The sequence below is a fragment of the Vipera berus genome (genome assembly GCF_964194415.1).
Source record: "Vipera berus genome assembly, chromosome: Z".
Classification (NCBI taxonomy): Eukaryota; Metazoa; Chordata; class Lepidosauria; order Squamata; family Viperidae; genus Vipera; species Vipera berus.
In genome coordinates, this window is record NC_138205.1 from 4,349,089 (window position 1) to 4,372,487 (window position 23,399).

General features: G+C 47.8%; 1 protein-coding gene across 2 annotated transcripts; it reads right to left on the reverse strand.

Annotated features, from left to right (window-relative positions):
- Positions 1–2,158: 2,158 nt before the first annotated feature.
- LOC308677943 (polyadenylate-binding protein 2-like) lies at positions 2,159–23,222 on the reverse strand. Of its 2 annotated transcripts, none has more exons than XM_081344666.1 (7): positions 22,794–23,222; positions 16,465–16,579; positions 12,704–12,771; positions 12,510–12,616; positions 11,669–11,756; positions 8,624–8,778; positions 2,159–2,417 (listed from the first exon to the last, which is right to left on the reverse strand). In XM_081344666.1, exons 1-7 carry the CDS (start codon positions 23,199–23,201, stop codon positions 2,348–2,350), a joined length of 1,011 nt encoding a protein of 336 aa, XP_081200792.1. In that variant the 5' UTR covers positions 23,202–23,222; the 3' UTR covers positions 2,159–2,347. The 2 variants fall into 2 exon arrangements, with proteins under 2 accessions (XP_081200792.1, XP_081200793.1); XM_081344667.1 differs by lacking the exon at positions 2,159–2,417 and adding an exon at positions 5,556–6,883 and having other exon boundaries at positions 22,794–23,219.
- Between the last annotated feature and the right edge of the window lie 177 nt (positions 23,223–23,399).

Here is a 23,399-nt window from a genome sequence, read left to right on the forward strand (position 1 = left end):
AGAATTTAATACCACTTTACAAGGCCTTGGTAAGGCCACGCTTGGAATACGGCATCTAGTTTTGGTCACCATGATATTAAAAAAAAAAGATGTTGAGATTCTGGAAAGAGTACAGAGAAGAGCAGCAAAGATGATCAGGGGACTGGAGGGTAAAACATGAAGAACGATTGCTGGAATTGGGGATGTCTGGACGCGGTGGCTCGGTGGGTTAGGACGCTGAGCTTGTCGATCAGAAGGTCGGCAGTTTGGCGGGTCGAATCCCGAGTGCCGCGTAGCAGAGTGAGCGCCTGTTACTCGTCCCGGCTTCCGCCAACCTAGCAGTTCGAAAGCACGTAAAAATGCAAGTAGAAGAATAGAGACCACTACGGTGGGAAGGTAACAGCGTTCCGTGCGCCTTTGGCGTCTAGTCATGCCGGCCACATGACCACGGAGACGTCCTCGGACGAGCGCTGGCTCTTCGGCTTTGAAACGGAGATGAGCACCGGCCCCTAGAGTCGGAAACGACTAGCATGCAAGTGCGGGGGAACCTTTACCTTTACCTTTTTTAGTTTAATGAAGAGAAGGGTGAGGGAGGACATGATAGCAGTGTTTCAATACTTGAGGGGCTGCCCCTCAAAGATGGGAGTTCAAGTCCGTGAGTCATAAAAGAGCCGAGGTTGCCTACTCCTAGCCTAGGCCTTCAGCTGAGTTTTATAAAACCTCCACCGCCATGTGCGGGGAAAAAAAAAAGGTTCCATCAATCAATCAATTTCAACTTTTCTCAGGGGAAAAAAAAATCTCGCAAAGTTGGCATTGATGATTGATTGAAATTTTTAATCCCACCCAGTCTGCCGTGACCCCTGCAGCCATGCCCACCCAATGGGCCACGCCCACCCGGCACCCAACGATACCTAAGTGGGTTTTGGGTTGCAGTTTGGGCACTCGGTCTCTAAAAGGTTCGCCATCGCTGCTCTTAAAAGAAGGCAAACGACCGGATGTCTGCAAAGGAGTATAAATCCTTCCGTTTCCCCACCATCCAGTCAGAACCTGAAGAAGCTCCTGGGGCGAGAAGCGAAACATCTTCAAAGAGAAACAAGAAAGACCAGTTGCCTCCTGGAAAAAAGAAAGCACCTTTGGGACAACCAAAAGGGGGGGGGCGGGGGTTTCCTTTGGCAAGATCCTATCACCTTGACTTCTCGATTTTCTTCCCCGAGGTGGTACAATGTGTTCCTCAACTTATGAGCACGGTTGGGTGTAGAATTTCCATGGCGTGTCGCGCCCCGATTTTTTACCACTTTTTTTTTTTGCGCCGGTTCAGCAAATCCGTGCGCTTGTCAAGTCAACCGTTCGGCCTTTTAAATGTGCGTGGCTTTCCCCCCATCGACGCCCGTCGGAAGCTGGCTTGAGACGGTCCCAAAAGGCCATCGCGGGGTCCCGGGGACGCTGCAATTGTCATTTAACCAATAAACCAGTTGCCAAGCGCCCGAGTTTTAATCGTATGATGGCAGGCACTGGCAACGGTCGGATCAGCTATTTTAAGTCGGGTTTTTCCCCCCCAAAGTGTTTTGTTGTTTTTTAATCCCATTTATATCCCGTCCTTCTCCGAAGACTCAGGGTGGCTTACAATCTAAAGCACAAATCAATGTGCTTAGCAATAGCCTTCATTCTATGTATATGCCTGCTTGTTAGTGTTGTCTTAACTTGGGTTGCTAAATGGAGAATTACCTGTGTTAACTGGGCCTCCTGGAATCGCCCCATGGGGATATTCAAAAGGGCACCCCCGCCCCAATAGAGTCATTCGGCTAATTTTTAAGCTAAGATAAACCCTGCCCCCCCACCCCCAATTACAGAACTGATGCAACAGTCCGTTTTAAGGATTAGCAGAATTTAACATCTTCTCCTTAAGCCAGTAAACTGGTTTAGAAGCCGTCAAGCTGGTTTGTGGCCAAACGGGAGCATTAACTCCAAGACTGCAGGCCCAGGCCTTTAGCCGTGGCAGCAAACCGGTTCTCGCCCATCTTCCGTTGCGCCCTAAAAATATTTATTTTTAATCTGGCTTTGCTTCCATTCATGGCCCTTTTCTTTTTCTTTCTTTCTTTCTTTCTTTCTTTCTTTCTTTCTTTCTTTCTTTCTTTCTTTCTTTCTTTCTTTCTTTCTTTCTTTCTTTTTCTTTCTTTCCTTCTTCTTCTTCTTCTTCTTCTTCTTCTTCTTCTTCTTCTTCTTCTTCTTCTTCTTCTTCTTCTTCTTCTTCTTCTTCTTCTTCTTCTTCTTCTTCTTCTTCTTCTTCTTCTTGCAAAGGGACAGGGACAAAGTGGAGCAAACAAAACCGCATTTTGGAATGTGACAAGATTTGTTGGAACAGAATTTCTCACGGGAAAGCTCGGTACGGATTCTGCAATCCTCTAGCTGCAACCCGCCTGCTTCGTTCCTTTTTCATCCTGGGGGGGGGAGAAAAAATGGTTGGTGGGTAAATGCAAACACCTGACTTTCTGGCTGCAAAGGCAGGAAGCAGGTTAAGTATAATCTTTGCCGTTGCAGGTTTAGGCTACAGCGCTGCTGGTCCGTAGAACATGATGGTTAGGCAAACTGCAAGGCTGCTTTTCAAGCTAGATAACTTTTAAGAGGTGTGGACTTCAATTCCTAGGATATTTATTTTTATTTTTTTATTTTAATTCCATTTATATCCTGCCCTTCTCCGAAGACTCAGGGTGGCTTACAAGCTTAGCAGTAGCCTTCATTCTATGTATATGCCTGCTTATTAGGGCTTTCACACCCCCCCCAAGCAGCATTATTACAAAGTCAGCTTAATTGCCCCCAACAATCTGGGTCCTCATTTTACCTACCTCGGAAGGATGGAAGGCTGAGTCAACCTTGAGCCTGGTGGGACTCGAACCTGCGCTAATTGCAGGCAGCTGGTGTTACTTAAGGAGGCATTAGCCCACTGCTCCACCAAGGATAGGATAGGATAGGATAGGATATTAAACATGGAATGGAATGGAATGGAATGGAATAGAATAGAAAAGAATAGCATAGAATAGAATAGAATAGAATTAGAATGGAATGGAATGGAATGGAATAAAGGAATGGGATGGAATAGAAAAAATAGAATGGAATGGAATAGAATAGAATAGAATAAAGGAATGGGATGGGATGGGATGGGATGGGATAGAAAAGAAAAAATGGAATGGAATAGAATAGGAGAAAGGAATGGGATGGGATGGAATAGAAAAGAAAAAATGGAATGGAATGGAATAGAATAGGAGAAAGGAATGGGATGGGAATGAAGCACAGAGAGGAATAGAGTAGAATAAATTGAATAATAGAGTAAGAATAAATAATAGACACAGAATAGGACAGGAAGGCCTGGAGGAACATTGTCCATGGGGTCGCGATGGGTCGGACATGACTTTGCAACTAACAACAAGAACAGAACAGAAATAGAAATAGAATTACAGGATAGAATAAGAGACAGAATGGGATGGGATTGGAATGGAGAGTAGAGAGGAATAGACTAGACCAGAATAAATAGAATAGAATAATAATAGACTAGAATAATAAAATAGACTAGACTAAAATAATAAAACAGAACAATGGAATGGAATAGGAACAGAGCAGCATAGAATAAAAACTTTGTACTTTAAATGCGCACTAATCAGTACACTTTAAATTTCGTTGTGTTCAGCTCTCAAAAATACCATCATGCGCATACTCACACGCACACTCATATGACACAGAAGCGTCAAAACCGGGGGAAAACACGCGAACCAGAATGTGCTCCATCCCTTAAAACTCAAATCAACGTAGGTAGTCCTCAAAACTTAAAAAGTTGTGCCCAAACTTTGTTGCTAGACGGAAAGAGTTTTGCCCCATTTTACCACCAGGGACGCGGTGGCTCAGTGGGTTAGGTCGCTGAGCTTGTCGATCAGAAGGTCGGCAGTTTGGCGGGTTGAATCCCGAGTGCCGCGTAGCAGAGTGAGCGCCTGTTACTCATCCCAGCTTCTGCCAACCTAGCAGTTCGAAAGCATGTAAAAATGCAAGTAGAAAAATAGGGACCACTCCGGTGGGAAGGTAACAGCGCTCCGTGCGCCTTTGGCGTCTAGTCATGCCGGCCACGACCACGGAGACGTCCTCGGACAAACGCTGGCTCTTTGGCTTTGAAACGGAGATGAGCACGGGCCCCTAGTCGGAAACGACTAGCACGCATGTGCGGGGGAACCTTTACCTACCACCTTCCTTGCCACAGTTAAGGGAAATGATTGCAGTTGTAAGTTAGTGAACAGTCGCGAAGGGAATCTTGACTTCCCTGTGGACTATTGCCCATCAGGTGGTCACAAAACGGGTCCCCAGGACACTGCAACTGTCACACCAGTCCCCAACATTTGAGTTTTGGTCAAATGACGATGGGCAAAATGGTGCAACGCTCCCGTGAAAAAAAATGGCTGGGTTTCTGTTGTTTTTTTTCAGTGTGTTAACTTCGGTCACTCAATGGAACAGTTGTAGAGTGAAGGAGTACCTGTATGCCCCTCCCTCCCAGCTCACCTTCATCGGGATTTGCACTTTGCAAATCAGAGGAACTTTCTGAGTCATGCAATTCCAAGCAGGTACAAGGAAACTGCCACACTGGACAGGGAGTCCCCTCGACTTAAGACCAGTGTTTCCGTTGCAAAGCAAGCCGCACCCACTTTTACCTTTGTTGGCCATGGACGGTAAGCGAATCACTGGACATTAAGAGAGAATCAGGCAGTCGTTAAAACCGAGTCCAGCCTCCCCCCATTGACTTTGGCCATCACGTGACCCCAGGATGCTGCATCCGTTGTAAAGCAGCCGAAATCTGATCACCTGATCCTGGGGCTGCAACGGTCGTAAGTGCGAGGAGCAATTGTAAATCACCCTTTTCTCAGCGCCATTGATGAGTTTGAACCCTCACTAAACAAACGGTTAAGTCAAGGACAAGTCTGTACAGGCCAGTTCAGCCACCTGGAGCAATAGCAGTCACCAACCAGGCACGCCATTCTACAGATAGTCCCCGACTTACGACCAAGCGGGTGAGCCCCAAATTTCTGTGGTGAATTTTTGCCTCGTTTTATGACCTTTCAACTTGCCATTGTTAACCGAATCCCCCATTAATTCTGTCGGAAGGTTGCCCCAAAAGGGATCGACACAATCCTGGGGATGCTGCGACCGTCATAAATATAAGCCAGTTGCCAAGTGTCTGAATCTTGATCACAGGGCGACGGGGTGGGGTGGGGATGCTGCAACCGACGCTAAGCGTGAAACACGGTCGCCAAGTCGCTTTTCTCGGGGCCGTTTATAACTTTGAAACGGTCACGAAGAGACTCGCCGTTGAGCCTGCTTTTCGGCAGCAGCCCAAAAAAAGGCACCGTACCCACGCTCGTTTCTTCCAAAAACATCTTTATTTTTTATTTTATTTTTTTTTCCACCCTTATAACATTCGGCTTCCTTCCTCTGTTCCCCTCCCTCCAACCTGAAATATTTTTTTCCCCTTTTTTTTTTCCTCCCATTTTTTTTTAAAGTCATTCTGGTTCTCAATAACCCAACAAACCCCTCCCGGGATATTTTTTTTTTATTTTTATTTTTTTTATTTTTTTCCTCCCCCACCCCTGCCCCTGGTTTCTCTACAGCTTCAGGTTTCGGCGTTATTTCTTCAGGCTAAAAAATAAAGCAACCTGTAAAGATAAAGACACTCAAACAAGGCATATAAAACAAACCCCTTTAGATAGAGAATGGAGGAAGAATTGAGGGGCGCAAGACACCTATGACCTGAAATGGTGGGCATCAGACAGGAAGGAAGGAAGGAAGGAAGGAAGGAAGGAAGGAAGGAAGGAAGGAAGGAAGGAAGGAAGGGTGTTTTTAAACGAGAATCACCCGAGTTTCTTTTTTTGGGGGGGTTTAGAACAATGCTTTTGAGTTCAGGACAAAATCCAGGGGAAAAAGACCAAAAGGGTGATGGGATGTGGGCAGAAGCAGGGAAGAATCCCAGAATGGGATGTGGCATTTTCGAGGATGTCCTGGGCAAAAAAACATAGATCGGGCGAGAGATGTCTGGGTAAAAGGTAACAATGAAGCCGTGAATGTTAGCTTCTTTCCGGCTACGAAGCCGTGAATGCCAGCTTTTTTTTACCCCCGGCTATGAACGCCAGCTTCTTTCAGGCTATGAAACCGTGAATGCCAGCTACTTCCCGGCTATGAATGCCAGCTTCTTTCCGGCTACGAAGCCGTGGATGCCAGCTTTTTTTTTTTTTTCCCCCGGCTACAAAACCGTGAATGTCAGCTTCTTCTGGGCTAATCTGTTTAGGTTGGAGGAAGGGCAGGGCAGGGCAAAGCAACGCAAAGGCAGCGGAAACCAAGCAGGGAAATATATGCACAGACACACACACAGACACAAAAAACACACGCAGTGGAGAGGAAGGGTGCAAGGAGGAAAACGAAAGCGTCACAGAATCTGGAAGGGACATCCTCACACAGCCTTCCCAGCACTGCCCCCTTTGTAAAAACAGAAGAGGAAGAATTCCCCAAAAATCTGCCAAAAAAAAACAACGGAGAAGGGCGGGCGGAGAAGGGAAACTCCGGACAACACTACCAGGCAAGTTTTGACCAACAACTGGGCCGACCCACAAGCTTGTTTCCTCCCCTCCTGCCCCGTTATAGGTCAACCCTCTTTCTCTGCACAGCGTTTAAGAAACAACCTCCTCCCGCCAACAGTATATATATATATATATATATATATGTATGTATATATATAATTTTTTTTTTCCATCATGGTAACAATCTTCATTTTTTTTTCCTTTTTTTTTTTTCCTCCTTCCTAAAACAACCATTTTTTTTGTGTGTGTGTTTTTGTTTTTAGTAAGGGGAATACCATGAGGTCGCTCTGGCCCGGCCCCTGTGAAAAAGAAGAAGGAAACACATTAATGAAAGAGGTAATTTTTAAAAAAAGAAAAGAAAAGAAAAAAAGCTTTTAAAAACCTACAGACATGGGGGCCGAAATCCTCCAAACGTGAAAAACTACATCTGCATTTCCAAACGGGGTGGGGGGGGTGGGGGGGGTGGCTGGGACCTTTTGTGACCTCCGTCCCTATGGCTTTGGCGTATTTTTTGTCTTTCTTTCTTTTTCTTTCTCTCCTTCCTTCTTTCTTCCTTTCCTTCCTTCCCTTTTTCTTTCCTTTCTTCCCTTTTTCTTTCTTCTTTCTTTCTCTCCTTCCTTCCTCCCTCCACCCCCCCCCCAGCTCTTTCTTTCTCTGACCTGGGGGAGAAAAAGATTCCTTGATTTGGAGGCTGAGCAGCCCCCATCTTCCACCTCAGCAACAACACCCTGCAACACCACAAAGAGGTACACAATGGTACACTCCAACGCTGTGCGGTAAAATGTTCCTTTTTTTTTTTTTTTGGCCTTGGCTTCCGAGGTCCTGAAAACTAACTTTACAACTTACTCAGTTTTGCCTTCAAGAACCGGGACGAGTTCAAAACGCGACGTTGCTGAAAAATTTGGATTTCAGGATGTTGGATCGGGGCCAGGAGCGCTCTCGAAGTGACGGGCGCGGCAAACGGAGCCCAACTTTCCCGTCGCTGTTAAACGGCTTCCGCTTCCTATTTTACGGCCTTTTCTCGCCCACCCACCCCCCTGCGGCTGTTAAGCGAATCGCCGCAGTCGTTAAAAATTAGGACCACGGTTAAGGGACGATTTTAACTGGTCAAAAAGGTCGCAAGAGGGGATCGCCTGCCCCCCCCCAGGGAACAACGCTGCGGCCGTCATAAATACGAGTCGGTTGCCAGGCGTCTGGATTTTGATCATGTGACCACGAGGGGGGGGGGAGGAGGAGGAATGTTACGATGGTCATGTGAAAAACGGCCACAAATCACCCTTTCCGGCGCTGGCGTGACTTTGGTCGCTAAAGGAACTGTTGTTAAATCGAGGACTACCTGAACAATGAAAGATTAAAGCCGATCATTTTGAAAGCTTCGATTTTACGGGGTGTCCCGAAACGGCCTATGTCCAGTAAAATGTAGAAATTCTTGATCGCGGGACTGTCGCCTAATCATTTTCAGACTCTCTTTCTTACCAAAATCGATAGGCAGCCCTTGACTTACGACCAGCCCACCGCTTACGTTGCTAAGCGAGACACTGGAGCGTCCCACTTTACAACCTTTCCTGCCACAGTGGTTAAGTGAGTGAGAGGGTCATAAAGCGAATCTGGCTTAACTAAACCCCCCCCCCATTTGATTTTGCTTGTCAGGAGGTCGCAAAAGGGGATCACGTGACACCCCCGGGCACGCTGCGACCGTCATAAATACGAGCCGGTTGCTGAGCGTCCGAATTTGGATCACATTGACCGTGAGACATGCCGCGACGGCTGTTAAGTGTGAAAAACGGTGGAGACTCCCTTTTTTTTTTCCTTTCAGTGATGTTGTAATTCTGAAGGGTCACTAAGTGAAGTGTTATATAAGCCGAGGACCAGCTGTATTCTGGCTTGCGGGATCCCTTGCATTGGTCTGTCTCAGGGGATCAATAAGAAGAGAGGCCGGAGGTTTTAAGCCTGTGATTGCTAGTCTAATCCAGTAGCTCCGCTGCCTGGCCGTCTGACCTACGGAGGATCGATTGCCCCCTCTCCCCTTTGGGTCAGACCTGTATGCACGCCCTCGGGGCGGACGGCTGCTGAAGCCGCTGTAGAACCTGGCCCTGGAACTGCTGTAGCCGGACCCTCGCCCTCGGTACCGGGTCCGGGGGAAGCCTCGGTCTGTGGTGCTGATGCCTGGGCGGTTGGTCCGTTTGGGAATCACCTAAAAGTGAGATTAGATTAGATTAGAACAGAATGGAAAAGAGTAACAGAATAGAATAATACAGGATAGAACAGAACAGAATAACAGAATAGAACAGAACAGAATAACATAGAACAGAATAGAATAACAGAACAGATTAGAACAGAAAAGAACAGAATAACATAGAACAGAATAGAATAACAGAACAGAACAGATTACAGCAGATAGAATAACATAGAGCAGATTAGAGCAGAATAGAATAACAGAACAGATTAGAACAGAATAACACAGAACAGATTAGAACAAAATAGAATAACAACAGATTAGAGCAGAATAGAATAACATAGAACAGATTAGAACAAAATAGAATAACAACAGATTAGAGCAGAATAGAATAACAGAACAGAACAGATTAGAGCAGAACAGAATAACATAGAACAGAACAGATTAGAACAGAATAGAACAACAGAACAGATTATATCAGAATAGAATAATGGAACAGATTAGAGCAGAACAGAATAACAGAACAAACAGATCAGAACAGAATAACATAGAACAGATTAGAACAGAGTAACATAGAACAGATTAGAGCAGAATAATTTATCACTTTAAATGCACATTAACCAGCATACATTATTTTTTTTTTGTTGCACACAGCTCTCAAAGGGTAACCACCTCCTATATACATTGCATAAACATGAGTTATAATAATGCATACCCCTCCACACACACACACACACATATACATATGGCCCAGAGAAACAACACAGTCTAGTTCGGATGTACACATAACCTTGCAGGTCAGGCTCAGGGGCTAAGGCAAGGCAGGCTTACGCTGGGTAGCAATTCCTCACCTTTCTGCTTGCACCCTAGAGAATGCAGACACCTCCCCGTAACGGGGGGAATTCATCGTTGTAGGGGAGTAGAGTTGTACTGGGGGGCCCTTGGTGCTCTCTGAGCTCCGTGGCTTTCCGGCAGACGTTTCAAGACCCAACTAGGGAACATCATCAGTTCCAAAAAAGGAGTGGGATTACGGGAGGGGAGGGGGGGAGGAGGAGGCGAATCCTTGGTGCTCTCACTAGGTTGGTGATTTTCTTGATGTTTCATTACCAAACCTGTTGCCATCATCAGCGCACTGAACACACCAGTGTCCTTCCTCTTTCTCCTCCTCTCCACAAACCCAACTACGGCCTTCTAGCACTGGTGAGGTTCCCCAGCTGGGTCACAAAATGTCTGCAAGAAAACCGCCAAGCTCAGAGCACGGGGGGAGGGGGGGAATCCCACACTGGAACGGTCCCGAAGGGAAGGGCTCCGAAGCAAAAATCTCACCTTTTCACTGCTTAGAATCAGGGCTAGGCCACCTTGGCTCTTTTATATGACTCGGGGACTTCAACTCCCAGAATTCCTGAGCCAGCCACACTGAGGGGAAAAGGGAGAGGTTTCCATGCTGGCTGAGGAATTCTGGGAGCTGAAGTCCACCAGTCCTCGAGTTCCTCAGCGTGGCTGGCTGAGGAATTCTGGGAGTTGGTCCACCAGTCCTCAAGTTCCTCAGCGTGGCTGGCTGAGGAATTCTGGGAGTTGAAGTCCACCAGTCCTCGAGTTCCTCAGCTTGGCTGGCTGAGGAATTCTGGGAGCTGAAGTCCACCAGTCCTCGAGTTCCTCAGCGTGGCTGGCTGAGGAATTCTGGGAGTTGAAGTCCACCAGTCTTCGAGTTCCTCAGCGTGGCTGGCTGAGGAATTCTGGGAGCTGAAGTCCACCAGTCCTCGAATTTCTCAGCGTGGCTGGCTGAGGAATTCTGGGAGTTGAAGTCCACCAGTCCTCAAGTTCCTCAGCGTGGCTGGCTGAGGAATTCTGGGAGTTGGAAGTCCACCAGTCCTCGAGTTCCTCAGCGTGGCTGGCTGAGGAATTCTGGGAGTTGAAGTCCACCAGTCCTCGAATTCCTCAGCGTGGCTGGCTGAGGAATTCTGGGAGTTGAAGTCCACCAGTCCTCGAGTACCTCAGCGTGGCTGGCTGAGGAATTCTGGGAGTTGAAGTCCACCAGTCCTCGAATTCCTCAGCGTGGCTGGCTGAGGAATTCTGGGAGCTGAAGTCCACCAGTCCTCGAGTACCTCAGCGTGGCTGGCTGAGGAATTCTGGGAGTTGAAGTCCACCAGTCCTCGAGTACCTCAGCGTGGCTGGCTGAGGAATTCTGGGAGTTGAAGTCCACCAGTCCTCGAATTCCTCAGCGTGGCTGGCTGAGGAATTCTGGGAGCTGAAGTCCACCAGTCCTCGAATTCCTCAGCGTGGCTGGCTGAGGAATTCTGGGAGCTGAAGTCCACCAGTCCTCGAGTACCTCAGCGTGGCTGGCTGAGGAATTCTGGGAGTTGAAGTCCACCAGTCCTCGAATTCCTCAGCGTGGCTGGCTGAGGAATTCTGGGAGTTGAGGTCCACCAGTCCTCGAGTACCGCAGCGTGGCTGGCTGAGGAATTCTGGGAGTTGAAGTCCACCAGTCCTCGAATTCCTCAGCGTGGCTGGCTGAGGAATTCTGGGAGCTGAAGTCCACCAGTCCTCGAGTACCTCAGCGTGGCTGGCTGAGGAATTCTGGGAGTTGAAGTCCACCAGTCTTCGAGTTCCTCAGCGTGGCTGACTGAGGAATTCTGGGAGCTGAAGTCCACCAGTCCTCGAGTCCCTCAGCATGTCTGGCTGAGGAATTCTGGGAGTTGAAGTCCACCAGTCCTCGAGTTCCTCAGCATGGCTGGCTGAGGAATTCTGGGAGTTGAAGTCCCACCAGTCATAAAAGAGCCAAGGTGGCCTATCCCTGGCTTAGATGGTTCAGTCCAAGGGATGGCCGCAAAAAAGCTATTCAAGAGTCAGGCACAGAGTGGTGTGTGTGTGTGTGTGTGTGTGTGTTGTGTGAAAATGGTGTACCCACCTTGATTTGTCTCCCCCTGAAGAGGGACTCGTCTAACGCCAACGAAGTCCGCACCGACTCCTTGTCGGAAAATTCAATGTAGGCGAACCTTGAGAAGATGGTCAGAAGGAGGACGGACGGTTAAGACAGTTCAGGCTCCTCAACTTACAACCACAACCCAGCCTCAAATTTCTGTTGCTAGCCAGGTTTCGCCCTGTTTTTGCCATCCGGGGTTGCTGGAAACGGTCGTTAATTTGTGAAAAACGGTCGCAACGGTTGTAACTGTCGCTAAACAAACTGTTATAAATTGAGGACTTATCTGGGTTTGAATCAACAGAGGTCGCAGGACAACACAGGCTGTCCTTGACTTGCCACCACAATTGAGCCCAGCTTTTTTGTTGCTAGGCGAGACCGTTTGTTAAGTGGCTGTTGCCCCCATTTTGCGACCTTTCTCGCCGCAGTCGGCAAGTGAATCACTGGAGGGGTTACAAGTTCGTCCCTTATTAGGTATAATGCCAGAAAAGCTTGATAAACGAAGTGTTTACTTGAATTTGCACTTGACAACAGTGCAACTACGTCGCAAAAGGGGATCGTGTGACTCCGGGATACGGCAACCGTCGTAAAAACAGTTGCCAAGCCTGCAAATTTTGACCACACGATCACGGGGATGCTGCAAGGATCATAAATAGGAAAAAACAGTCGCACGTCAGTTCTTTCGGCGCCGTTGTAACCTCAAACGGTCACTCAACGAAAGGGTCAAGACCTACCTGTATTCTACCGTACCAACTCTGGAGCTTTTAAGGCCACTTTCAAGCCAAGACTAATCTCCACCTCACACACCCCCTTGGAAAAGCTCACTCACCCCTTCGGATGACCCGTGTATTTGTCGCACAGGATCGTCACGCGGTTGACGGAACCACAACCGTGGAAGTGAGCTTCCAATTCTTCCGCAGTTGCCCCGTAATCTACCTGGAAGGGAAGACGGGTCCGGTTCAGGAGGCAAGGCTTCGTCCTCGCTTGAAGAAAGCCGGGGTGTAAGGAGGGGGAAAAACTCACATTTCCTACGTATATAGATCTGGCATCGGCTTCCATCTTTTCTTCTAAAGACATGATGACTGGGCCAGCTAGAGAGAGAGAGAGAGAGACAGACAGAGAGACGGGGGGGGGAGAGAAGAGGGGGTAAGAGACAGGAGAGAGGAGGGGGGGAGAGAGAGAGAAGAGGGGGGAAAGGAGAGAGGGAAGAGACAGGAGAGAGGGGGAGAGACAGGAGGGGAGAGAGATTAGGGGAGAGGGGGAGAGAGAGAGGAGGGAGACAAGAGAGGGGAGAGACAGGAGAGGGGAGAGACAGGAGAGAGATGGGAGACAGAGGGAGAGACAGGAAAGAAAAGAGAGGGGAGAGGGGAGAGAGAGAGAAGAGAGGGGGGAGAGAGGAGAGAGCGGGGAGACAGGAGAGGGGAGAGAGAGGAGAGGGGGAGAGAGAGATGGGAGACATAGAGGGAGAGACAGGAGAGAAAAGAGGGGAGAGGGGAGAGAGAGAGGAGAGGGGGAGAGAGAGAGCGGGGAGACAGGAGAGGGGAGAGGAGAGATGGGAGACACAGAGGGAGAGACAGGAGAGAAAAGAGAGGGGAGAGGGGAGAGAGAGAGGAGAGGGGGAGAGAGAGAGAGCGGGGAGACAGGAGAGGGGAGAGAGAGGAGAGATGGGAGACACAGAGGGAGAGACAGGAGAGAAAAGAGGGGAGAGGGGAGAGAGAGAGGAGAGGGGGAGAGAGCGGGGAGACAGGAGAGGGGAGAGAGAGGAGAGATGGGAGACACAGAGGGAGAGACAGGAGAGAAAAGAGAGGGGAGAGGGGAGAGAGAGAGGAGAGGGGGAGAGAGAGCGGGGAGACAGGAGAGGGGAGAGAGAGGAGAGATGGGAGACACAGAGGGAGACACAGGAGAGAAAAGAGGGGAGAGGGGAGAGAGAGAGGAGAGGGGGAGAGAGAGAGCGGGGAGACAGGAGAGGGGAGAGAGAGAGAAAAGAGGGGAGAGAGAGAGAGAAGAGAGAGGGGGAGAGAGGAGAGCGGGGAGACAGGAGAGAGGGGAGAGACAGGAGAGAGCAGAGGGGAGAGAGACAAGCGAGGGGAGAGGGAGAGAGAGAGGAGAAAAAGAGGAGGGGGGGGTAGAGGAGAGACAGAATTAACCAACCAATTAACCAACAGAATTATTAAATAATGTGGAAAGGAAAGTGTCTGCGGAAATTCTCCGTCATCCAGGTCGTGGTTGTCTCAAAGGTGCTTGTTCAAAAAGGCAGCTGGACTGTTTGTTTTTTCCAGGAAGAAACTGCCCCAAAAGCCAACCCGGTGCTGGGCTGCATTAATAGAATAGATAGAATCAAGATCACGTGAAGTGCTAGTACCACTTCATAATGCCTTGGTAAAGCCACGTTTTAATATTGCATCCAGTTTTGGTTGTCACGATGTGAAAAAAGATGCTGAGACTCTAGAAAGAGTGCAGAGAAGAGCAACAAAGAGGATCAGGGGACTGGAGGCTAAAACATACAAGGAACAGCTGCTGGAATTGGGGGTGTCTAGTTTAACGAAGAGAAGGACGAGGGGGGGGGGGACATGATAGCAGTTATTCCAGTATCTCAGGGTCTGCCCCAAAGAAGAGGGAGTCAAGCTATTCTCCAAAGCACCTGAAAGCAGGACAAGAAGCAACGGATGGAAACTAATCAAGGAGAGAAGCAACCTAGAATTAAGGAGAAATCTCCTGACGGTTAGGTCGACGGATCAGTGGAACGACTTGCCACCAGAAGTTATGGGTGCTCCCACACTGGAGGTGTTTTAAGAAGAGATTAGACAACCGTTTGTCTGAAATAGTTTAATTAATACACGGACTAAGGATGACATGATAGCAGTGTTCCAATATTTGAGGGGCTGCCCCAAAGAAGAAGGGGTCACCTTATTCTCCAAAGCCCCCGAAGGCAGGCCAAGAAGCAACGGATGGAAACTAAGCAAGGAGAGAAGCAACCTGGAACTAAGGAGAAACTTCCTGACAGTGAGAACAATTAACCGGTGGAACTTCAGAAGCTGTGAGTGCTCCAACACTGGAGATTTTAAGAAGAGATTGGAGAACAATTGGTCTGAAATGGTATAGGGTCTCCTGCTTCAGGAGGGGGTTGGACTAGAAGACCTCCAAGGCCCCTTCCAGCTCTGTCAATCTGTTCTTGTGTTAAGATGATGGCTTTTCGCTTCTCATCCAAGAAGTTTCATTAAAGAAAAAGCAGTCAAGTTGCCTTTTTTTGAAAAAGAAGCTTCGAGTCAACTGTGGAAGGGAGACATTTTCTTGCCTGCTGTCGCTACTCAGGAACAGCATGCTTTTTCCTCTGTTTCAAGGCCCAAACGTCCTAGTCGCTTTTAGCTAACGCAAAGGAGAATTTGAGACTCCCTTTTCAGCGCACTGTGCGTTCCTACTTTCCTGGAATTAGCCCCACACACGATAATCACAAGGCAATCGGTCTTTTGGGGTTCCCAGCAGGCAAAATGTCGTTTCGCACCACCCTGCCGGGCCGTTTTCCCATTTCAAGAGAGCAAAGATATGATTCAGCCAACTCAGCAAGGGACAAATCTAGCTTCTTGAGAAATTTGGACGTGCGTGCGTGTGTGTGTGCATGTGTGCGCACACACAAGTACAGACCCACTCATAGATGGATACGGAATGTACCAGAACTGAGGCCCCGCACTTTATTTGAGTATATACTTAATATTAAGTATTTGAATGGTTGCCATTTCCTATTAAACGCTTCCTTAACAAGTTGTCCAATTTATGACCTTTGAACATTGAACAAAGCACAGAATAACCTTTTCTCCGAGGACAAAAAAAATAAAATTAAATTAAAGCATATTGCGACTGTCCGATGGGACCCGGGTTTTCGTATACCTTGGGCACAAAGAACACGTATGCTTTATTTACTAGTATCCCGCTTTTAATATTTTTTGCAAATAACTCAAGCGGTAAACATGTCCAACACAGCTTTCTCCTATTTCTCCCATAACCGGAATCCTGTGAAGTGGGTTGGGCCCAGGTGGTTTTCGTGCCTGAGGCGGGACTAGAACTCACCGTCCCCCGGTGATTGGCCCGAAGTCACCCAGCTTTTATGCCTGAGGCAAACTAAAACTCACCGTCTCCTGGGGACTGGCCCAAAGGCACCCAGCCGGCTTTCACACAGAGACAGGACTATAACTCCCAATCTCTTGGTGATTGGCCCAAAGGCACCCAGCTGGCTTTCACAGAGACAGGACTATAGCTCCCAATCTCATGGTGATTGGCCGAAAGGCACCCAGCTGGCTTTCACACTCAGACATGACTATAACTCCCAATCTCCTGGTGATTAGCTCAAAGGCACCAAGCCGGCTTTACACCGAGACAGGACTATAACTCCCAATCTCCTGGTAATTGGCCCAAAGGCACCCAGCCAGCTTTCACACTGAGACTGGACTATAACTCCCAATCTCCTGGTGATTGGCCCAAAGGCACCCAGCCAGCTTTCACACTCAGACATGACTATAACTCCCAATCTCCTGGTGATTGGCCCAAAGGCAACCAGCCGGCTTTCACGCCTAAGGTGGGACTCCCAGTCTCCCGCTTTCTAATCTGGTGCCTTAACCACCAGACCAAAGCGGTTGTCGTATATACTCATGGATACCAATACAAACTCATGCCCCTGTATGAAATTTTATCTGTGTGTGTGTGCGTGCGCGCAACCTTTAATAATCAAACTGGTCCCCTGACTGAGCAGCTGAATTTCAGAAAGCAGGAGTTTTCCTGGAGGGGATTACCGTTGCCGGGCGGGGGGCTCATGTTCATCTGTTTCTCGACTTCATTTTGCAGCTCCTTCAACTTCTCGGCCTCTTCCTCCATCTCGCGTACCCTGGCTTTAATGGCTTCCAGCTCCTGGGGAGGGAAGGACGAGCGGAAATGAGCAGGAAGAGGGGGGGGAAAAAAGGCTGCTTCCGACAGAAGTATCGGTAAGTCCTTGACTGACGATCAGAACGGAGCCCAAAATTTCTGCCGCTAAGCGAGACATTTGGTTAAGCTGGGTTTTGTCCCGTTCTACGGCTTTCCTTGCCACATTTCTTAAGTGAATCAGTGCAGCTGTTAAGTTAGTAGAGGGGTCTTCAAACTTGGCCCTTTGTTGAAGTCCACACGTCATCAAAGGGCCAAGTTGGAAACCCCCCCCCATCAGAAAGTCGTAAAAAAGGATCATGTGACCCCGGGAGACACTGCAATTATCACAAACGTGAGTCAGACCATTGGATTTGTTAAATGGAACATTTAAAGATTAAACGTATGTTTGAATATGGTTTAAAAGAAGAGAAAAATTCCAGAGATAAATGTACATTAGCCTAAGAAAGGCATGTATTTTAAGTAGTATATTATCTTATTTCTTTCTTTCTTTCTTTTTTCTTTCTCTTTTTTTCTCTAAGACATGAGAAATGTAAGCATTGGGATGGCCTGTATGAGGAAAAAGACTTAAAATACTTAACTGTAATTAACTTTTGAGAAAATCTCAACTGGTAAGAATATTTTGAACGTGGCGGGGAAAACAAACTTAAACAAGAATTTGGTAAACAGGATCTATGACGAGGGATGATCAGTTAGAAAAGAAGCTTGATGTGGTCATTATTTGCAGAAATATTAGGAAAATGTCTATGTTTAACTGTTATTTAGCAAAATAATGAACTGTATTAATTCAGGGTTGGCAAAAGAGAATATTATTGGAAGAGAAAATCAAGCAAAGCTACTATATGGACTATAGAATTATAGAAACTAATCGTTGTTTTTTAAATATAAACCCAGACAACACGCTGTTTACTAAATATTAAGGTGATGTTAAAAAAATCAATAATTTAAAAAAACACAAAACAAAATTTGGGTGCTTGGCAACCAGCACGTATTTATAATCGCTGGACTGTCATATGATCACTATTTGTGACTTTATGGCAGGGGTCTTCAAACTTGGCCCTTCAAACTTGACTTGTAGACTTCACCTCCCAGAATTCCTCAGCCAGGCACGCTGGCTGAGGAATTCTGGAAGTTGAAGTCCACAAGCAGGGGTCTTCAAACTTGGCCCTTTGATGACTTGTGGACCAAGTTCGGAGACCCCTGGTTTAAAGATACAACAGCGCTGGAAAAAGTGACTTAGGACCGTTTTTCACACTTATGACGGTTGCATCAAACCTCATGGTCCCGGGATCAAAATTCAGATGCTTGGTAACTGACTCATATTTATGATGGTTCCAGCGCGACCTTCCGACAAACAAAAGTCAACAGGGGAAAACAGATTCAAGCATTTTACAACCCTTTTACTAACTCAACAACAGCAGTGACTTCATCACTGTGGCAAGAAAGGTCGCAAAGTGAGGCAAAATTCACGGAACAAATATCTCCCTTAGCAACAGAATTGTGAGGCTTCCTTCTGGATTTTCCCTCTCGGATCCCATTTTTTTTTTTTTGCTCGTTTTCCAATCCACCCCACTTCAAGTTGTCCTAGCAACCCACATCTCGCGAGCAACAATCCCAAGGAGCAATGCAGGTAAGTCCTCGACTTACGTCCGTTTGCACCATTCAAAGGGACAACAGCGCTGGAAAAAAATGGGACTGATGGCCATTTTTCACACTGGACAACCCTTGCGGCAGCGTCCCCCATGGTCATGTGACCCAAATCCAGACGCTTGGCAATCTGACTCATATTTATGACCGTCGCAGCGTCCTGGGAGGGGGGGGCAGGCACGTGAGCCCCTTTGGCAACGCTCTGACAAGCAAAGTCGACGGGGGAAGCCAGATTCGTTTAGCGACGTTGTTACTAACTTAAATAAGTGCAGTGGTTCACTTCCCAAGCGTGGCGAGGAAGGTTGTAAGATGGGAATAGAGCAGGAAGGGACCCTGGAGGTCTTCTAGTCCAACCCCCTGCTCAAGCAGGAGAAGCTACACAATATTAAGACAAGTGGGTGTCCAGTCCCTTCTTAAAAACCTCCAGGAACCAGGTGGCTTTTGGGGGCAAAACATGCTTAGCCAATGGGCCACTTAGCCAGAGAGATTTTTAACGTTAATTGTAGTCATTAAGCTGAAGACTGCTCATATTCCTCTTCCAAACCTAGCCACATTATTTTTATTTATACACACACACACACACACACATCTTGCCCTCCGGGTGAGATTCAAGGTGCTGGTGATGACCTATAAAGCCCTAAATGGCGAGGGTCCGGGATATTTGAGGGAACACCTGCTGCCAGCATCAAGCTCCCTTCGTCCAGTGCGCTCCCACAGGGAGGGTCTTCTCAGGGTGCCACCGGTAAAAGATTGCCGGCGGGTAACACCCAGGGGGAGGGCCTTCTCGGTGGGTGCGCCTGCCCTCTGGAACCAGCTGCCCGTGGAGCTCAGGACTGCCACCGACCTGCGTTCATTCCGCCGGGACCTGAAGACTTGGCTCTTTGAGCTCTCCGGCCCAGGCTGAGAATTTTTAACTGGGGTTTTTATTTTCAGGGATAATTTAATCTTTTTAATTGTTTTTAACTTTTGTATTGGTTTGATTTTACACGGCCTGTAAACCGCCCTGAGTCCTTCGGGAAAGGGCGGTATATAAATCTAATGAATTAAATTATATACATATACATACATACATATACATATACATACATATACATACATAAAAGGTAAAGGTAAAGGTTCCCGCGTTTCCGACTCTAGGGGCCGGTGCTCATCTCCGTTTCATAGCCGAAGAGCCAGCGTTTGTCCGAGGACGTCTCCATGGTCATGTGGCCGGCATGACTAGACGCCAAAGGCGCACGGAACACTGTTACCTTCCCACCGGAGTGGTCCCTATTTTTCTACTTGCATTTTTACGTGCTTTCGAACTGCTAGGTGGGCAGAAGCTGGGACGAGTAACAGGCGCTCACTCTGTTACGCGGCACTCGGGATTCGACCCGCCAAACTGCCGACCTTCTGATCGACAAGCTCAGCGTCCTAACCCACTGAGCCACCGCGTCCCTTTATACATACATACATACATATATATATATATATATATATATATATATATATATATATATATATATATATATATATATATATATATATATATATATATATATATATATATATATATATATATATATATATATATATATATGTACACACACACACATATATATATTCATATATACATATATACATATATATGTAAATTTTTTTGGCTTGCTAACAAAGAATAAAGGGACATATACATGTATATATATACGTGTATGTATGTATGTATATATGTATGTGGGATGCGGTGGCTCAGTGGGTTAGGATGCTGAGCTTGTCGATCAGAAGGTCGGCAGTTTGGCGGGTCAAATCCCCAGTGCCACGTAGCAGAGTGAGCGCCTGTTACTCATCCCAGCTTCTGCCAACCTAGCAGTTCGAAAGCACGTAAAAATGCAAGTAGAAAAATAGGGACCACTCCGGTGGGAAGATAACAGCGTTCAGTGCGCCTTTGGAGTCTAGTCACGCCGGCCACGTGACCACGGAGAACGTCCTCGGACAAGTGCTGGCTCTTTGGCCTTGAAACGGAGATGAGCACCGGCCCCTAGAGTCGGAAACGACTAGCACGCATGTGCGGGGGAACCTTTACATATACATATACATATACCTATATCTATACACACACACACACACATCATTCCCTACAAATGACAGGCTCCGTGTGGACCGCCTCCCAAAAGCCATTGTTCCAGAAGCCCCTCAGCCGGCCTTTAATGAAGCCGGGAAAGGGGGTCTTTCCCCCAGATTGGCCCAAGTAGCGGGAGGCTCCCATCCCATCCTCTCCGCTAAAGCTCTTTGTTCCCAGGCCGGCTTTCCAGAGCGAAGCAATGGAGTCTCTTCCTGCCCTGCAGCTCTACCATCCCAAAAAGGCCCACTGGCATCAAAGCGTCTGCTTAGGGGCATTTTCCAAGCAGCCACGTGTCTCTCAAGATGTTCCCTCCCCCTTTCCTGGATCTGCCTTTGCCTTCCCTGCGGAAAAGAAGACCCCAACCCTTTTCAATCCTCGCCCCCCCCCCACCCTTGCAGGGATCTCTCATTAAGCCCCATTGATCAGTCCCATCTTTCCTCCCCAGCAAACAGCTGCCCTTCCTCATCCCTCTTTTCTTTTTCAAAATGCGCAAAAAAGTAAAAGTAAAAAGGGGGCTCGCTTTTCCTCCCCAATGAGCTTTCTCTCCCCCCCCCCCGCGCGTAAAGCAACCCGGCCCTTATTTCAAAACATAAAAAGATCATTTTTTTAAAAAAAGAGCGCATCCACCTCTTATTGTTCTGCACCCAAGCAGGAGGGGGGGGAAGGGAGGAGGAGGGTTTTTTAAATTCTACCCTTCCTTCCCTCCCTAATTTTTCCTTTAAAAAATTCTCCCTTTCATTTTTTTTAAAATTCTTTCTTCCCTCCCTTTCTCTTATTTACAACCTTCCTTCCCCTTTTAACTTTTCCTTTTTTAAAAATTCTTTTCCTCCCTCTTATCCCCATCTCCTTCCTTCCCCCCCCTCCCTCTTTAATTTCCCCCCCCCTTTTAAACCATTCTCTTCCTCCCTTCCTCTTATTCCCATCTGCTTCCTTCCTTCCTTCCACCCCGCCTCTTTCATTTTCCTTTTTTAAAAGATTCTCTCCTTCCTTCTCTCAATTTTTCTTTACAATTCTTACCTCTCTCCCTTCCTCTTATTCCCATCTCCTTCCTTCCCCCTTCCCACCCTAATTTTTCCTTTTAATAAAAAAATCCTTCCTTCCTGATTTTTCCTTTTTAAATGCTTTGCTTCCTCCCTACCTCATATTCCCATCTCCTTCCTTCCTTAATTTTCCTTTTTTAAATCCTTCCCTTCCTTCAATTTTCCTTTTTTAAATCCTTCCCTTCCTCTTATTCCCATTTCCTTCCTTTTTTAATTTTTGTTTTTTAAATCCTTCCCTTCCTCCCATTCCCATCTCCTTCCTTTAATTTTCCTTTTTGAATCCTTCCCTTCCTCCCATTCCCATCTCCTTCCTTCCTTAATTTTCCTTTTTTAAATCCTTCCCTTCCTTCAATTTTCCTTTTTTAAATCCTTCCCTTCCTCCCATTCCCGTCTCCTTCCTTTAATTTTCCTTTTAAATCCTTCCCTTCCTCTTATTCCCATCTCCTTCCTTCCTTAATTTTCCTTTTTTAAATCCTTCCCTTCCTTCAATTTTCCTTTTTTAAATCCTTCCCTTCCTCCCATTCCCGTCTCCTTCCTTTAATTTTCCTTTTAAATCCTTCCCTTCCTCTTATTCCCATCTCCTTCCTTCCTTTTTTAAGTTTCCTTTTTTAAATCCTTCCCTTCCTCCCATTCCCGTCTCCTTCCTTTAATTTTCCTTTAAAATCCTTCCCTTCCTCTTATTCCCATTTCCTTCCTTCCTTTTTTAAGTTTCCTTTTTTAAATCCTTCCCTTCCTCCCATTCCCATCTCCTTCCTTTAATTTTCCTTTTTAAAATCCTTCCCTTCCTTATTCATTTCCTTCCTTCCTTCCTTTTTTAATTTTCCTTTTTTTAAAATCCTTCCCTTCCTCCCATTCCCATCTCCTTCCTTTTTCCTTTTCCTCTTTTTAAAATCCTTCCCTTCCTCTTATTCCCATTTCCTTCCTTCCTTTTTTAATTTTCCTTTTTTTAAAACCCTTCCCTTCCTCCCATCTCCTTCCTTCCTAATTTATCCTCTTTTTTAAATCCTTCCCTTCCTCCCATTCCCATCTCCTTCCTTTTTTCCTTTTCCTTTTTTTTCAAATCCTTCCCTTCCTCCCATCTCCCTCCTTCCTTCCTTTTTTTTTAATTTTCCTCTTTTTTTAAAAAAAAAAAAATCCTTCCCTTCCTCTTATTCGGGGTGGTGAGTCCTCAGGGAAAGGGCGGTATATAAATGTAATAAAATAAAATAAATAAATAAATTATTCCCATTTCCTCCCACCCTCCCTGGGTTAATTTTTCCTCTTTTTTTATTTATTTATTTTTTTAAAAGATCCTCCCCTCCCTCCCTCCCTTCCTTTCTCCTTCCCTTCTCCCTCCATCCCTCCATCCCAGCCCGGGAGAAAGCCGCCCACCCACCCACCCCAAACTCCCCAGCCCGGCGCGCGGGATGCTCACCGGGTCCTCGATGGCGGAGTCTCCGGGGTCTCCCTCGCCCAGGCCGGCCTCCTCCTCCAGCTCCTCGGGGTGAGAGGGGTGGTGGTGGGGGGCGCCCACGCCGGCCGGGCCGACCCGGGAGGGCAGCGAGGAGGCGGCGGCGGCGGCGGCGGCGGCGGAGGAGGAGAGGGCGCCCCTCGGGCCGACGCCGCCCGCCTCCTCGATCAGCATCTCCTCCTCCTCCTCCTCCTCGCGGAGCCGCCCGCCCTGCTCCCCCCCGGGGCCGCTTCCCCCCAGCCCGTTCCCGTACTGCGACGAGGAGGGCAGGCCTCCGCCCGGGCCGCCGCCCGGCTCCCCGTCGCCCCCCAAGGCCGCCATGGCGCCTCGCCCGCCGCCGACGACGACGCTCGTGCCCTTCACGGACGCCATAGAGCCCGGCCGCGCCGCCGCCACCGCCGCTCGCCGCCACTGGCCGCCGCCCGCCGCCCTCGGATTGGCTACCCGCTCGGCGCCCGCTCCTATTGGCTCGCTCCGACGCCGTCCATTGGCCCGGAGGCCGCCTTCGCTCTCGCGCCCTCAGCCCGGGCTCTTCGTTTGGCCGGGCGCGGCTGTCCATCAAACCGGCTT